This window comes from Callionymus lyra, chromosome 15, assembly GCF_982586985.1.
Source record: "Callionymus lyra chromosome 15, fCalLyr1.hap1.1, whole genome shotgun sequence".
In the NCBI taxonomy this organism is placed as follows: Eukaryota; Metazoa; Chordata; class Actinopteri; order Syngnathiformes; family Callionymidae; genus Callionymus; species Callionymus lyra.
Genome location: NC_141832.1, coordinates 15,182,795 through 15,199,804, shown reverse-complemented (window position 1 = coordinate 15,199,804; position 17,010 = coordinate 15,182,795). Strand labels below are relative to the sequence as shown.

General features: G+C 36.3%; 3 protein-coding genes across 4 annotated transcripts; 2 read left to right on the top strand and 1 right to left on the bottom strand.

Moving 5' to 3' along the window:
* The first annotated feature begins 1,879 nt into the window (after window positions 1-1,879).
* tubb4bl (tubulin, beta 4B class IVb-like) lies at window positions 1,880-5,113 on the top strand. 2 transcript variants are annotated; one of them, XM_087810112.1, is made up of 4 exons: window positions 1,880-1,988; window positions 2,491-2,599; window positions 2,690-2,800; window positions 3,781-5,113. In XM_087810112.1, the coding sequence occupies exons 1-4, from the start codon at window positions 1,932-1,934 to the stop codon at window positions 4,836-4,838; spliced, it is 1,335 nt and encodes a 444-aa protein (XP_087666238.1). In that variant the 5' UTR covers window positions 1,880-1,931; the 3' UTR covers window positions 4,839-5,113. The 2 variants fall into 2 exon arrangements, with proteins under 2 accessions (XP_087666238.1, XP_087666237.1); XM_087810111.1 differs by having other exon boundaries at window positions 2,491-2,800.
* Window positions 5,114-7,223: 2,110 nt separating this feature from the next.
* crb3a (crumbs homolog 3a) lies at window positions 7,224-12,365 on the bottom strand. The gene is made up of 4 exons (XM_087810130.1): window positions 11,925-12,365; window positions 10,802-10,973; window positions 7,839-7,885; window positions 7,224-7,780 (listed from the first exon to the last, which is right to left on the bottom strand). Exons 2-4 carry the CDS (start codon window positions 10,869-10,871, stop codon window positions 7,574-7,576), a joined length of 324 nt encoding a protein of 107 aa, XP_087666256.1. The 5' UTR covers window positions 10,872-10,973; window positions 11,925-12,365; the 3' UTR covers window positions 7,224-7,573.
* Window positions 12,366-13,828: 1,463 nt separating this feature from the next.
* On the top strand, window positions 13,829-16,979 carry asf1ba (anti-silencing function 1B histone chaperone a). Its single transcript, XM_087810127.1, has 4 exons — window positions 13,829-14,126; window positions 15,369-15,484; window positions 15,617-15,793; window positions 16,376-16,979. The coding sequence occupies exons 1-4, from the start codon at window positions 14,018-14,020 to the stop codon at window positions 16,556-16,558; spliced, it is 585 nt and encodes a 194-aa protein (XP_087666253.1). The 5' UTR covers window positions 13,829-14,017; the 3' UTR covers window positions 16,559-16,979.
* The last annotated feature ends 31 nt before the right edge of the window (window positions 16,980-17,010 follow it).

Sequence of the window (17,010 nt, the reverse complement as noted above, 5' to 3'; positions counted from 1 at the left end):
TGGCTTCCAGTTTCTTTCAGGATCAACTTTAAAATTCTGATTCTTACTTTCAGATCTATTCATGGTCAGGCTCCTCCTTACATCACTGATCTGATCCAGCCTTACACCCCAGCTCGGGCTCTGAGGTCTGTGGATCAGAATCTACTGATGGTTCCTGAACCAGAGGAGAGAAATCTTTTCAGGCTGTTGCTCCTAAGCTTTGGAACGATCTTCCTCTCTCTTTGCGCTTGATGGATCTACTGACTCCTTTAAGAAACATCTTCAGACGTTTCTATTTGTTCAGGCTTTTCCTTGGTTTTCTGGAACTCCTGTTGTGTTATCAGTTTTATCTTGATCTTTAAAGTATATACTTTATTGAATATTGTTTTGATTGTTTAAGCGCTTTGTGACCCTGGTCTGGAAAAGCGCTATACAAATAAAAATTACTTACTTACTTAATATGTGTATTGGAGCTGATATAATGTTTATGTATGTTTTTTGGGAACGTCTGTGACAACTTGAAAATTAATTGAATCTTGAAAAGCACGCAGCAGAACATTAACAATTTAAACAATGCACTTCAATGCATAACTTTGTTACGACTCGCCCTGAGAGTCTGCGAGTGTCATGTGACCACAAAACTGCTTCACAACAGTGAGTCAGAGACGCTCTGAGTAACCAAGAAACAAGAACCGTCATCACAAAACCCTTAATCTTCTTTTGTAAACACATCTGCAGTCAGAAAATTGTTAACTGCCAATAAGAAAATTGAAATATTTCAGTAACATAGTAGAGGGAGCCAAAAAACTATTTTAAATCCTATAGATTTGGCTTTTAAAACAACTATTCATAATAATCCAAGAAGTACCCTGAGTTAAATGATAGCACATGGAAATCTACATGTATAGTGTTAGCTACGAACAAATAAACATTATTAATATTATTGTGTATCTCATTTTAAAACTACTTAAAAGGTCTTAATATATTGGTGATAAAAAAATATCTGTTTGCTTCTCAAATACTGACTGTTTAGGATTATTTTACTTAAACAATTAAAACAACCTTTGATGCATTTAAGGCTCATTTAATAAATATGTCTCTACAAAGGGTCTAAATCAACGGCTATATCTATGGAAATGCAATTGTTATAAACATGAAAATACTGTTTAATTTTAAAAAATACACTGTTATTTAAGAAAGGAATTATTAAAATCAAGTTTTTTAACTTAAATGTTAGGTTTATTTACGACCTTAAGTGGTCATATATAAATAAAGCTTTTCATCATTCAATCAGCTACATTGATAACCGACATATACATATATATCGAAAATTTGTCATTTTTACTGGTTTAAAATATATATATATTGAGGTACAACTATTGTACGTCTTTTGTAGAGTTTTGTGTTTTTTTTAAATTTGAAATGAAAGTTAATTGAATAAAATTAAAATAAAAGTGTGTTGCTGCTTTAAAATTGTAATATATTTCTGGTATCTAATGGCGTGGCGTTCTGTCCAGGGTGTCCTTTATATCCCTGTTAGTCACACATGATGATGATGCTCGAAGATTTGTTAGGATTTCTCTAACCAAACAAAAAAAGGATGGAAATTAGATTTTTTTTTTAAAAACAACAAAAAAAACCAATGACCTTAAACACGAAGCCATTCCGGGTGTCTCCGTGCGTGTTCCCGTGCGTGGGTTCACTCGGTTCGAAGGAATCAGACTCCACATCCTCACATCCAGCATCCTATCCGCCATTTCCACGGCCTTAAGTCCCGCCCCCCGGCCGCCCTCCCATTGGTCGCCGCGCAGGATGCCGTCAACTTGCGCCACCGTCCCAGCCAATCACGGCGCGCGCAGCCGCGGCTCCATCGTCAGCCTCCGCCATAATCCCTCAGAATCAGTGCAAAAGCTTTTCTTGTCCCTCCTGCCCTTCGTCTCTGCTCAGCAAACATGCGAGAAATTGTGCATCTACAAGCCGGTCAGTGCGGAAACCAGATCGGGGCGAAGGTAAGTTTGAGTTTTAACCTTTTTTAAAACATTAAAAAAAATTGATCTTCATCACTTCATCCATCCTGTCTTTCATCCTTGAAGAAGGTTAGAGAAGCACCATCCTCTTTTTTTTATTTCCCTCACCATTGTTTCTTATATTTCTCTATGTACTGCAACATTTAAGATAAACTCGATTTATAAATCTGTTTAAAGTAGATTTTGGGGTCTTCTTTTCATCAGTTCCCCTCCCCCTCCCTTCTATTGACCCATTTTTCCGCCCACTATTCTTCTCTGCAAATTGGTTTAAAAAAAAAAAGGAATGTCTTGATAAATCCTGCACATGTTTCCATATGTTGTTAGAGGATACTTACCAGATTACAGGAATAAATCTGCCCACTTTGACCTCGATTCAATTAAACCGCTTTGTAATGTCGCTATTTATACTCACTTTTGGGCTGATCCTAACATCTGTCTCCCCCCTTTCTTCTTCTTCCTCCCCCCGCCCGCCACACCCTCCCAGTTCTGGGAGGTGATCAGCGATGAGCACGGGATCGATCCCACCGGGAGCTACCATGGGGACAGCGACCTGCAGCTGGACCGGATCAGCGTCTACTACAACGAGGCCTCAGGTACGGATCTTGTTTTCTTTTTTTTTAAACAAAGATTTATTTGTTCGTTTTTTGTCGTCCGTGAGCTGACATTCCTTCTTTCTTTTCAAGGTGGGAAGTATGTGCCACGTGCCATCCTCGTGGACCTGGAGCCCGGAACCATGGACTCGGTCAGATCTGGACCCTTCGGTCAGATCTTTAGACCCGACAACTTCGTCTTTGGTAGGCCTGACGATACGAGCTGTTCAAGAATTTTATTACGAGTTCAACTCTACATGAATTCTATTTTATTTTGTGTTTGTTTCCTCATTTATTCATTTTATTTGTCCTTTTAATGGCTACTGTTTTTTTTTATATACAATTAAAAGTATCAAAATGTATTTAAGACATAATACTTCCTTGCATTTGATCCATTTTAGATTAAATTGCAAAATATTCTAAATATGCATCGTTGTTTTCTCCTTTAAAATCCTTAATATCAAAAAACTAAATCAAATTAGTACTATAGCATATTTTAGATTGTCCTTTTATTTATTTACATTTAAGTTTTCCCATTATATTAAATTCTTTATTGGTCCCTTCCTTCTCTTGGATTGACGGCCCCCGTATAACAGTCACAGTATATCATGTGGCCTCTAAGTCAATTAAATTTTTTTTGGAACCACAATATCTCCAAACATCTGCTTTAAAAGCTGATGGAGTCGACTGTATCCTCTCGTGCTGAGTCATCGCCTTGGATCTCGTGGGATTGTTGTTCGAAAATGTACTGACTGCTGCCACCTAGAGGTTTAATTGCAAAATAAAATGAACAAACACTGTGAATATTGCTTAAGTTTGTTAAATAATTGTATTTAACTCGTTATTTATTGAAACATAAACCATAAAAGAAGTAGGATAAATAAATGTTGAATATTGATATTGTAAAAAATGGCGATGTATTGGTTTATCAATATTTTCTTAACCTGCCCAATATATCGTTGTTTCTACGATACATATATTGTAAGTAAGTAAGTAATTTTTATTTGTATATCGCTTTTCCAGACCAGGGTCACAAAGCGCTTAAACAATCAAAACAATATTCAATAAAGTATATACTTTAAAGATCAAGATGAAACTGATAACACAACAGGATACGTACCGTATCACCAGATTCATGCTCATCGACTCCCCCTACTGACGATTCATGTGATTTCCGTCCGTAGGCCAGAGCGGCGCCGGAAACAACTGGGCCAAGGGTCACTACACGGAGGGGGCGGAGCTCGTGGACTCGGTCCTGGACGTGGTGAGGAAAGAGGCTGAGAGCTGCGACTGCCTCCAGGGCTTCCAGCTGACCCACTCCCTGGGCGGCGGCACCGGCTCCGGCATGGGCACCCTGCTCATCAGCAAGATCCGCGAGGAGTACCCGGACCGCATCATGAACACCTTCAGCGTGGTGCCGTCGCCCAAGGTGTCCGACACCGTGGTGGAGCCGTACAACGCCACGCTCTCCGTCCACCAGCTGGTGGAGAACACCGACGAGACCTACTGCATTGACAATGAGGCCCTCTACGACATCTGCTTCCGCACCCTGAAGCTCACCACGCCCACCTACGGGGACCTCAACCACCTGGTGTCGGCCACCATGAGCGGCGTCACCACCTGCCTCCGCTTCCCCGGGCAGCTCAACGCCGACCTCCGCAAGCTGGCCGTCAACATGGTGCCCTTCCCGCGCCTCCACTTCTTCATGCCGGGCTTCGCCCCGCTCACCAGCCGCGGCAGCCAGCAGTACCGGGCCCTGTCGGTGCCGGAGCTCACCCAGCAGATGTTCGACGCCAAGAACATGATGGCCGCCTGCGACCCGCGCCACGGCCGCTACCTGACGGTGGCGGCGGTGTTCCGCGGCCGCATGTCCATGAAGGAGGTGGACGAGCAGATGCTCAACGTCCAGAACAAGAACAGCAGCTACTTCGTGGAGTGGATCCCCAACAACGTGAAGACGGCCGTCTGCGACATCCCGCCCCGCGGCCTCAAGATGGCCGCCACCTTCATCGGCAACAGCACCGCCATCCAGGAGCTGTTCAAGCGCATCTCCGAGCAGTTCACCGCCATGTTCCGCCGCAAGGCTTTCCTCCACTGGTACACCGGCGAGGGCATGGACGAGATGGAGTTCACCGAGGCCGAGAGCAACATGAACGACCTGGTGTCCGAGTACCAGCAGTACCAGGACGCCACGGCCGAGGAGGGCGAGTTCGAGGAGGAGGGCGAGGAAGAAGCCGCCTAAAAAAAAAAAAAAACCCTCCTCTTAACTAGCTCCATCTCACCCGCTCCTCCCCCCATCCTCATGACATAAGGTCCAGCTCATCTAGGTCAGTTTGGTTCTGGTGTTGTGATACTAGCGTCAGATGTTGTTTTTTTTTTGCTCATCGTCATTGCACTGAATTATTAACGCCCTCTCATCTGCACTGCCATTGTCTTGTTGGAACAAAAGCAAGCTCGCTCCACTGTGAAGCCTTGGAATTGGAAAAGAAATAAAAACTGATTAAAAGGTCATTTTTATCTGCCTGCGTCTCTTTGTTTACAACCGTTGTATTGATCACAGCCGTTCGTTTTCATTATCGAGTCGTAAGTAAAGTATTTCTATTAAATTCACAATGATTGCCTGTTAAAGTAAGAGGGCCTTGTCCTAGTTACACAAATAATACTATACTATTACTATTATTATTAATACTATTTAGGTTGTTGAGTAAATCAAATGCATGTTGACATATGAATGTTTAAATTACAAATGATATTAGTGGAGGAAACAGTCCAGTATTTTATGTTCGTTTTGTTGTTTTAAATGCCAAAATAATGTATTTGGGGACTTTCGTGATACAAAATCTGTTTTTCTGATTTAAATTTTTTATACTGTGATGGGGGGAATATGGTTGGCATTTGGGAAAGTGACCTTCGACTTTGAAAACCTAAAATGAATTCCAGAACACCATGACCAACTCATCTTTATATTATTAATTTTATAACCATTTATATTTCCTGTGAAGAAGAAACTTTCTAAAACCTGATATTTATAGTTTTTTCTTTTATTTCTATTATTATTTGGTTTAAAGTATATATTTGATCTATGGTCCTTTTGTAATTCTTAATGCAAATTATACTTTATTTAACTGTATTAGATGAAATTAGGGAGGGTTCCATTTCTTGCAGTTCGCCAAAATGACCGCTAGATGTCGCTTGATCGAACTTAATCTAAACCAGAAGCGAGCACTGTTGCCCCAAAATAGTCTAAATCAGATTTACCAATTAAACCTGTATTTGACCTTATTATAAAACCCAAAAACAAAAGTATTAGTATTTAAAAGTGATATAGTAAGTTATTTGTATTTAAATAGCCAAGCAAATATTTCTAAATGATACATAAGGAGTTAAAAAAGCAGGTTGTTTTCTTCATCTATGACTCAGTGTTTCAGTGAAATTCCCAGCAGAGCTTTCTTATCAAATATGACTCTCTTATCTACTGTTACACAAACCCGGAGTTATGTTTGCTCTTCTCTTGAAGCTCCTTCTTCACTTGTCCACTTAGTTAGCATTAGCTATTAGCATTTCCGTGAGCTAGCAATAGTAATGAATTTGCTTTAATAAATATGCTTTAATTAATACACAAGAACTGGTAAATATCATGAACAGTGTTTTGGTTAAATGTCTTTTAAAAACATCTTGTGTATTATTCTGTTATTGACTTGCATATTTCTTACAACATTAAACATTTTCCAAGTCTTTTAAAAAGTGAATGAATGCTAATATGTTTTGCTCTTCAACTACAGTTGAGCTGAGAATTTAAAAAGATAAAAATAAACATTGATAAAGTGTCTGTCGGTAGAATCATGCCCCACAATGCATTGCATCACACAAAAAGACGTGTGACGTCCTGATTCAAAATGCTATTTTTGAGAGAAACTCAATATACATAAGTGTTTTGGATGATATTTGTATTATAATTATTTTCTAGTTCGTAAATCTATTTCAGAATTTTCTTTCTTCAAAATAGTATTTGTTCATTTGTTTCGGAGTTTTTAAATGAGTAATACAGTATTTTGTAAATTTGTTCAGAGTTCATAAATTTATTAAATAATTTAGAAAATGTGTTTCACTGTTATGAAAATGTTTATAGTTTGAAAGATTTGTTTTAGAGTTTTTTAATTTGTTTAATAATTTTGAATATTTGTGTCAGATTTTTTTTTAATGTATTTGAGAATTTTTCCATTTGTTCCACATTATTTTTCATTCATTTCATCTTATTTATTTTTAAATAGAGTTTAAAAATGTGTAAATGTGTGTTACAATTTTGTACATTTGTTTCAGAGTTTGCAAATTTATTTAAAATCTATTTTTCTATTTGTTTTTATCAAATTATAGTTTTAAATTTTGTTTCAGAGTTAGTACATTAATTCTTAGAATTTTGTAAATTGGTTTTACAATATTGTAAGACATTTTCAGTTTTTCTAAAAATATAAAAAAAAAAAAAAATAATTTGAAAAGGTAAAGTTGAAAAAAATTGATTTTGTTTGAAACAACGGAGTTTGAAAATTATTTTGCTCGACTTGTGATTGTCTTGAAGTGTTAGCATGCTATGCTAACCAAATATCGCCCATGTATTACCAGTGTTTATTTTCATATTTATATTACATTACAATGTCATATGTAGAAAACATTCATTGATTCGTCTAGCTATGTCCCAGCTAGCCAGGGTGTCAACTTGTGTCCAAAAAAAAAATCATAAATAAACAAAAGGTGGGTCATTAAATAACGTGTAAACAGTTCAATTTCTTCACAGTGATCGATAAATGTTTTGGACTAAAAATACTGGAGATATTCAACGTGGAATCAAGTTTAGAAGAAAAGAAGCGACTGAAAATACTGCTCGTCCTCTCTCTCCGTGATTTAAAGGAGTGTTCCCGGAAGAGTCAACTCAGTGTCCTTCGCTTCAACTGGAAGGCACTTTTTTCTTCCATCCTGGTCCTAAATGAGTCTTTCCTCCTTCGGTAACTTCATGGCGTCCAGAGCGGCGACGCTGTGAGTCCCGGTCTGTTCCTCGGCGCTGGGTCTGTAGGTGCCCTCGGTCTGACGCTTCTTCTTCACCACACACAGCAGCCACACCACCAACGCCGCGATGGCGAGGACCACCAGGGTGACGATCGGGGCCACGATGGCTGCGATGTTGGGCCCCTGTTAAAACATGGATGGAGTTAGTTGTTATCTTTATCGATTCCATGTTTTATCTTACGGTGGCATTGCTGGATCTGTTGTCACTGGCAAGAATCGTGTAGTTCCCTGGAAGACAAATAGACATCAGAAAATCAGAATTTTGTACATTGGTTTCAGAGTTTGTAAATGTGTATCCCAATTTTGTACATTGGTTTCAGAGTTTGTAAATGTGTATCCCAATTTTGTACATTGGTTTCAGAGTTTGTAAATGTTTATCCCAATTTTGTACATTGATTTCAGGGTTTGTAGATGTGTATCCCAATTTTGTACATTGGTTTCAGAGTTTGTAAATGTGTATCCCAATTTTGTACATTGGTTTCAGAGTTTGTAAATGTGAATCAGAATGTTGTACATTGGTTTCAGAGTTTGTAAATGTGTATCCCAATTTTGTACATTTGTTTCAGAGTTTGTAAATGTGAATCCCAATTTTGTACATTTGTTTCAGAGTTTGTAAATGTGTATCCGAATTTTGTACATTGGTTTCAGAGTTTGTAAATGTGTATCCCAATTTTGTACATTGATTTCAGAGTTTGTAAATGTGTATCCCAATTCTGTACATTGGTTTCAGAGTTTGTAAATGTGTATCCCAATTTTGTACATTGGTTTCAGAGTTTGTAAATGTGAATCAGAATTTTGTACATTGGTTTCAGAGTTTGTAAATGTGTATCCCAATGTTGTACATTTGTTTCAGAGTTTGTAAATGTGTATCCCAATTTTGTACATTTGTTTCAGAGTTTGTAAATGCGAATCAGAATTTTGTACATTGGTTTCAGAGTTTGTAAATGTGTATCCCAATTTTGTACATTGGTTTCAGAGTTTGTAAATGTGAATCAGAATTTTGTACATTGGTTTCAGAGTTTGTAAATGTGTATCCCAATTTTGTACATTGGTTTCAGAGTTTGTAAATGTGTATCCCAATTTTGTACATTGGTTTCAGAGTTTGTAAATGTGAATCAGAATTTTGTACATTGATTTCAGAGTTTGTAAATGTATATCCCAATGTTGTACATTGGTTTCAGAGTTTGTAAATGTGTATCCCAATGTTGTACATTGGTTTCAGAGTTTGTAAATGTGTATCCCAATTTTGTACATTGGTTTCAGAGTTTGTAAATGTGAATCAGAATTTTGTACATTGTTTTCAGAGTTTGTAAATGTGTATCCCAATTTTGTACATTGTTTTGCATTGGTTTCAGAGCTAGAACAATTCATTTAGAATTTTGTAAACTTGTTTCAAACTATGGTACATTTATTTCACAGTTTGTAAATGTGTATAAGAATTTTGTACATTTGTTTTAGAGTCTGTAAATGTGTATCAGAATGTTCTACATTTGTTTCACAGTTTGTAAATGTGTATCAGAATTTAGTACAATTGTTTCAGAGTTTGTAAAAGTGTATTAGAATTTTGTACATTTGTTTCAGTGTTTGTAAATTTGCTTCAGAATGTTGTACATTTGTTTCACAGTTTGTAAATGTGTATCAGAATTTTGTACGTTTGTTTCAGAGTTTGTAAATGTGTATCAGAATGTTGTACAATTGTTTCAGCATTTGTAAATGTGTATCAGAATTGTGTACATTTGTTTCTGAATTTGTAAATGAGTATCCGAATTTTGTAAATTTGTTTCAAACTATATGGTACATTTATTTCAGAGTTTGTAAATGTGTATCTGAATGTTGTATATTTGTTTCAGAGTTTGTAAATGTGTATCCAATTTTGTAAATTTGTTTCAGCGCTCAAACATTTCATTCAGAATTTTGAAAACTTGTTTCAAACTATATGGTACATTTATTTCAGAGTTTGTAAATGTGTATCTGAATGTTGTATATTTATTTCAGAGTTTGTAAATGTGTATCTGAATGTTGTATATTTGTTTCAGAGTTTGTAAATGTGTATCCAATTTTGTAAATTTGTTTCAGAGCTTGAACATTTCATTCAGAATTTTGAAAACTTGTTTCAAACTATATGGTACATTTATTTTACAGTTTGTAAATGTGCATAAGAATTTTGTACATTTCTTTCAGTTTGTAAATATGTATCAGAACTTGTATTTGTTTCAGAGTTTCAAAATGTGTTTCAAAATTTTGTGTCACACTCCTGTTTGGTTTCACACTATTGTAAATTTGTCTCAGAGTTTGTACATTTGTTTTATCGTATTGTAAATTGTTTTCAAATTGTTTAATTGTTTTTTTATAGATTGAATTTCAGAATTTTGTATCAAAGTATGTAAATTTGTTTCAGTTTTTTTCCAATACTTTGTAAATGTGTTTCAAAGTTTCTTCATTTGTTTCAACACTTTGTAAATTACTTTCAAGACTAACTTTTTATGCATATACATATACATTTGGTAAAACTTTATATATCAAACCCCAAATTGAGTCCATATTTTAAAATATTCACATTTTACTTGTTTGTTCTGTGTTTTCATACTCCTTTACTACTTTACTCTTTAAGTAAAACTCCAATTTCACTAAAAACCTCAACCAAACAACTTGACTCCTAGTACTTTTCGTCTCCACCTCTTCATCGACACTCATGTTTACCCTGAACTAACGGCTGCGGCTCAAACAATAAAGTCATTTTCTTCACGATCGCTCATGTGATCCGTGATGTCATGAAACTACTGAGTAACTACTTCAACGACAAAGTAGCAGAAGCTCAGGAATGCAGAGTCTCGCGGATACGAAGCTGATCCTGAGATGATCTTAAAACACCATTTAATAAAAGGAATAAAGAATAATTGATCTTGTTTGTGCGACACTGAGAGCGAGGGTTCGATGGTAACGGACGTTTCTCTCGCCGGTGAATAATTCACCAGAACAAATAGTAAAGTTCAAAAAAGGACAAAAGTACAACGAGATAAGGACGGAGAAGAAGCTCGGAGACTTTTTTTAAAAATGTGTCCGTTGTTCAGTGACACGTTAGCTGAGGTTTCAGACTCATGCACTCTCAGTCACGCAGGCATTATGGGATGGTCGGTGACTCACCCGACGCGGGGCGACTGCTCAGTGCGAGCAGTAAAACCACGGCACCGGGGTTCACCACATTTGAACTCATCGCCTTCAGCAAGTCAGGCTCGGTGAGGCCTGAGCTCAGACGGACTCCATTTTGTTTTGTGCGACCCGTCGTCCCCTGGGATGATTTTCTTCGGCGTTCAGCCTGAAAAGACGACAAACAAACTGATTCATCGTTCGTACACAACTGACACATGTGTGTGGTTTCAAAATATACAACAGCCATCGTTGCGTAAACACAACAAACGACAACATAAACAGATCATGTAGAAATAGTTCCGCTAACTATGATCTATTTTGTTTGTATTATTAGGTAAACTATAAATACATATTTGTAAAGTAGTTTGTTTTAGGTCTTTTGAATTTGAATTTCATGTTGATTTGTGTACTTTACAATATATTTGAAGGAATATAGAAAAATATATTTTGATTAAAAAGGATTTAAAATCTATAGAATGAATAGAAATCAATCAAATATTAAGATTAACTTCATGAAGTCATCTCATTATAAACATTTCCCCCAATTTTTACCTTTTTAATTCAATTTTCTTTTTAATGTATTCCATCATTTTATGAATCTTTCTCTTCATCTCGTATTATTAGCTCAACGTGCAACAATAATACAAATTATCACATTTTTATTTAATTATTTAAACTATTTATTGTGTAAATAAGGATGATTTGACAATATTTAATAGTTTTAGGATTTATTAATCAATATATCTGTTTAGTTCCATTCATAGAACTTTGTTTTACACGTAAATAATGAATCATATGTGTCGAAAACTGTTTTATTTAACGTGTATTTGGGTTCAAGTCTATCTATAATGGTTCAAGATTGTAGAATAGTCTTTATTTATCAGTCAAATGTGGTTAATTCAAACAAAAAAAAGAGAAGAATCGTAATTGTATGTGTTTTAAACCATCACATAAAACCTTTTATATCGATATTAGACACAATATTATCATTTTCTTCACATTAAAATCAAACATTACATTGAAAAATGAAGCAACAAAACCATCCAAAAACCAACAACCCTTCACAACAGGCAGATAAACAACGAGTTTAGATAATAAAAGGCACAAATAGACACACCTTGCTCAGGAAACATGGAGCAGGTTCTTGTCGTCCAGAGAGTCGCTTCCGCTTGTGGCAAAAAAAAATGAAAACCTAGAGTTTAAAAAAAAAAAAAGGGGGATCGAAGCAGGTGGAAGTCTTCGTCAGTATCCGGTCTACATCCTCGCAGGTATTACCGGTCTGTGTTTAATGTAAAGCAGGGACTGTTCGGCTCGCCGTTGGTCACGTGATCACGAACGGTGTTGCGTTACCTGCGCCCTTATCTACCTGCACAGACCAGCCTTTGTAGTCCGAGCAGATCACTGGAGCAACAAAAATAAGAAAAAAGAAAAAAAACCCTCTCCGTTTACACTTTAAATCTGACTTCTGTTGGATTCTCTTGTGATTAAGAGACTCGAGAGTCGTTTTCCCTCCAGCAGCAGTTGTCAATGTTTGACTCCTCGCTCACCTAGCAACCTGCTGGATCAACAGCGCTCCCTGGCTGGTACCAGTGGACTCCACCTGAGCCCAGCCGGGACATTCCTGGGATAGTTTTTGGGATGAACTCGACTGCCAACTGGTTCACAGTTGCGCTAATCCTCGTTTAATCTCCATTTCTCAGACTGTGAGAGAAGAAAAAATGCAGGCGAACACTAATGTGGGCAGACTTTCACTGTACAGTGACCAGAGTGCAATGAAGGGAGAATTAAGAGTGAATTTAAGAGAATTATGAAACAGTGTTAAGAGTCATTTTACCGAAACATATTTTATTTATAATGAAAATTATTGTCACCCAGATTTAATATAGTCTTTTTGAAAAAAAAACAAAAAAACATTAAGCTATTATTTACTATAACTCTTACAATATGTGTATTTGCGTCTTTTATTTGATATTTAAAATAATAAAACATTGAGTTTCATTTCATTAACTACCACATCTTTTTTTAGACCTGTTTGTATTTGGTTAGATGAATGCATTTTTTTTTAACTCAACTAACCTTTATTTCTCTTTGTTCTTGTTCTTTTTTTCTCTTTTTTTTATGAATAATTGCTGTATTGCTGTGTCTAATTGGAAAAAAAACAATTTTCAATAAATAAAGTTCTACCTAACCTTATAAAATCAGGAGCAAACACTAAATGTATCAGGTTAGTGGAGTGTGAAAAGAATAATACAATTGTATCCTAACTTACCTAATACAATCACGTGCCAAACTCAATGTCAAACTCAAGATCAACACTACACTGAAAAAGAAAATCGTGTTTAGTTAAATCTAGGGTTAGTTGAGTTGTCTTTATTACATGTAAATAAACACAAAAACGTTTCCCCATTGTTTGTTCATTTTGTTTTCAGTCTATATAAAATGTTAAATGAAACAAAATACACGAAATTAAGGGGAGAAAAATCAGGGTGACATGATGTAAAAATACAAATAAACATTACATTTAAAAAACATATATCAAAAGACCTGCAGAAGAAAAGAGTTAAAAGCAGTTTTAACTATTTCATAAGTGCACTAAAATGGACATAAAAAACTCACACACACCGCACATTAACTACTAAAACTGTAACTCTATAACAAAACATTTGTGTGTGTTTACACGTAAATACAGAAGCATGTTCTCAGTAATCAGTAACAGTACAATAACGTATAAAAATACTACAATATATGTCAATACACAGACATTTGAGATATGATTCAGCATTTTAATGTGAGTTAAGTTGAGAATTATTTGTGGTATAAATCTATTTTATGAGTATCGATGCCTCAACATGGAATTGTAGAAGTTACATTTCACACTATAGATTTAAAAACTAAAAAAGGGTTGTTTAAAAAAGAAAGTGTTTCGCTCCGGATCGCTAGGGGGCGATGTGGCCGTTCATGACCGACACGGTAGAAGAAAAACACACTCCTGTCATTTGCCGCTTGCCGTAGACGCGCCAGAGAGGCGGGAGAGCCGCGGGAACTCACTGATGTTTACCTTCTAAAATACACTTCAAGTGTACATTTAGTTGCAGGGAAACACCTTCATATGGATTTATTTAGTATATAACAACGGTCTAAGTGTCCCTCGGCGTCGGTGAAACAACCGAAACTGGTTTTATATGTGACATCTGCTCTGAGACAACAACAATGGCGAAGGTCCAGGTGTTGAATGTCGCGGTCCTGGACAACCCGAGTCGGTTCCGGAACCCTTTCCAGTTCGAGATCACTTTCGAGTGCATGGAAGACCTTCCTGAAGGTAGGTTGAAGTTCCCCGTGTGTGTTTGTCAAAGTGTGTGTAGAGCTGGTGTGGACTTAACCAACAAAAAAAATCCCTGAAAAGAAACGAAATCTTCACGAAGACACTTGTGTGACTGACTTGAACATAATCCATGCTTTTAAACTACAAACTACAGGAGTATTTGTTTTTATATATTTAATTTAAAATAAGAAGTAGAGACTTTTACAATGTCAGGATTCAAATCCGATTTTTGGGGGGCCAATTTTCGATTAGAAAATCGCGATTTCTGGTCTGATCTATGATCATGATCTACTCTCATCTGCTTTGCCGACGTTCAACTTTATTTATTTTTACATTATTTTTTAAATACAGACCACACATTGTTAATCTCCTTTATTGACAATGAAGCTATCACACCAACACTTTTTTTCCCCATAATATTAGTCAAAAAAATCTTATAAAATTAAATTATAACAACAGAAAGGGTGAATGACATCCATTACCACTAACACGTAATACATTATGTGTCACCAAGGTCCATTACAGATATAATCAAAATTGTACTTCATTAATTTGAAAACAAGGGATCTGTAATTATATCTGTTTTTGAATCATTCTTTTGAACTAGTGTAGGTTGTTAGTCCATTGGAAAAATATGCAATTTAAAGTGCAATTGTTAAAGTACTAGTTCAAAAGCCCAACTCTCCTGACTCAGTCACATGTTTCAAATGTTGAAGTCTTCCTCTCCAATTTGCAGAAAGTCTCTCATCATCAAAAACCATGTTTTGAATTATTATATAATGAAGTTCACCGCCGTCTGAAATCTTGGCAAACGAGAGGTTACAAGAGTGGAGTCCATTATGATGTAATAATGGCTTCACTCCTCTTCCAGCCAAATGTTTTTACGCCCCGATTGGGGAAAGAACGACCTCCCTTGGAGGTGGAAACTTTCATGATTTATGATGCTTGGTGCAAACCTCAATGCTTGACTAATGAAAGCAGGGCATGGTTATGGTAAACAAGATTTGAACTCCAGAAAAACTATGTGTTTTCAGTTGGTGGAGTTTAAGATCATTTTCTAATGTATATATTTAAATGAAAAGAGAGTTTTGTACAAACAGACACTGATGGTACAATAGAGGTTCAACATCTATTTAAGAGAAACTTAAATCAACACTTTAGTGGCAGTACCAACAATATGATTAGAAACGCAACCATTGCATAATAGAAAAACATCCTAAAGTTGACATTTTTCCGCAGACTTGGAGTGGAAGATCATCTACGTGGGCTCAGCAGAAAGCGAAGAGTACGATCAAGTCCTTGACTCTGTTTTGGTCGGACCTGTACCTGCCGGGCGGCACATGTTTGTCTTTCAGGTACGTCTTTATTCATTGAAGTGAAGATTGATAAATTGACAAGTTAAAAATAAAGTTCGAAGTCAAGTTGTTTGACTTTCACAGAAAAACACAATTAAACGTACAGTAGTTAACCGTTCTGTGTTTCTGCAGGCAGACGCTCCAAACACTGGTCTGATCCCTGAAAGTGATGCTGTTGGTGTAACCGTGGTGCTCATCACCTGCACGTATCGAGGCCAGGAATTCATCCGCATCGGTTACTACGTGAACAACGAGTACACAGACCCAGAACTTCGAGAAAATCCTCCCATCAAGCCAGATTACACTCAGGTCAGTATGATGAAAAAGGAAGAAAATAACATTGTTTAAACAGTTCAAAGGAAAAATGTGCATTTTATTTTGTGATATAAGATTTTTGCTTCATGATTAGAGTACACAAAAAAAACACAAAATCATCAAAAATGTATATAATAACTGTGTAATTTAAAAAATAGAAATAGAGCTGGGTGATATGCCAATAATATCATGATATATTATTGCATATCCTATGATATTAATTGTGTATCCTCTAAATGTAACTCATGATAACTTTTTTTTGCATTCATCCTAAATTGCATATTAAAATCGCTAAAATCTTATGATATAACTTATACAGGTATTATCTTTGTAGTATTTCTTTACTCATTCAAAGGCATTAGATTAGCTGAAGTGTATGACATGATAATTATGTATAATCCAAAGAGGTTAAATGAGTATTAAGAAAAAAGTCTTTATATTGAATACAATAAATTCCCAAATGCCATACATAATCAGTAAAACAGTTGATTGTACATTTTTCTATAATTTGCACAAACACTTCCTTGGTTATGTTTCGTTCAAAGCTTTAGCTTGTTATGTTCTTTTTTCTTTCAGCTCCAGAGAAACATCCTGGCCTCAAACCCCCGTGTGACCAGATTCCACATCAACTGGGAAGGTTGTGCGGAGCGAATGGAGGACTGCGAAAACATGGATCCCACATCCAACTCCATACCTTCGTCTTGTCTCGCAGGCAAACCCATGGGTCTGCTCCCCGAGAACTCTATGGACCAATTGTAGAGCGAGTATCAATGGCGTTCCACAACATTTTATTTGTAGAGAACGCCTCAGAACTTTTGGATCTACTTACCCTGAAGCTTATTCTAAAAAGAGACCTCTTCCAAGTTTGAAGTGAGTGTTTGTTTGAGGGTCGAGGAAATGGTAAGCTATTAGCTTATATATGTTCTGTCATGAAAAGGCTCACTTGCGTTAAAACATAAATGTTTTCTATATTTGTGTAATGGTTCGTTGATAAGCCTTCCAGCACTGAAGCCATTAGCAAAACACTATTGCATCGTTTTGCTTAATAAGATTTTTGATACATTTCTCTTTTTTTTTTTTGCTGAGTTTCTTTGTGGTTTATAAAGCACTTTTAATTTCTTAGACTATTTTGGATAAGTTCTTACCTGTTTTTGTTATCAATAAAAGAGTGTCCTTCTCACGACAGTTGTCATTTTTAGTCAGAGAAATTA

Excerpts from the sequence above, each read along its gene's own strand:
- tubb4bl (XM_087810111.1), top strand. The coding sequence starts at position 1,932 with ATGCGAGAAATTGTGCATCTACAAGCCGGTCAGTGCGGAAACCAGATC. Across the intron at positions 1,989-2,490 it reads GAAACCAGATCGGGGCGAAG|TTCTGGGAGGTGATCAGCGA; the intron begins GTAAGTTTGAGT and ends ACACCCTCCCAG. Across the intron at positions 2,801-3,780 it reads ACCCGACAACTTCGTCTTTG|GCCAGAGCGGCGCCGGAAAC; the intron begins GTAGGCCTGACG and ends TTCCGTCCGTAG.
- crb3a (XM_087810130.1), bottom strand. The coding sequence starts at position 10,871 with ATGAGTTCAAATGTGGTGAACCCCGGTGCCGTGGTTTTACTGCTCGCA. Across the intron at positions 7,886-10,801 it reads GAGCAGTCGCCCCGCGTCGG|GGAACTACACGATTCTTGCC; the intron begins GTGAGTCACCGA and ends TTTGTCTTCCAG. Across the intron at positions 7,781-7,838 it reads ACAGATCCAGCAATGCCACC|GGGCCCAACATCGCAGCCAT; the intron begins GTAAGATAAAAC and ends ATGTTTTAACAG.
- asf1ba (XM_087810127.1), top strand. The coding sequence starts at position 14,018 with ATGGCGAAGGTCCAGGTGTTGAATGTCGCGGTCCTGGACAACCCGAGT. Across the intron at positions 14,127-15,368 it reads CATGGAAGACCTTCCTGAAG|ACTTGGAGTGGAAGATCATC; the intron begins GTAGGTTGAAGT and ends ATTTTTCCGCAG. Across the intron at positions 15,794-16,375 it reads TCAAGCCAGATTACACTCAG|CTCCAGAGAAACATCCTGGC; the intron begins GTCAGTATGATG and ends TTTTTCTTTCAG.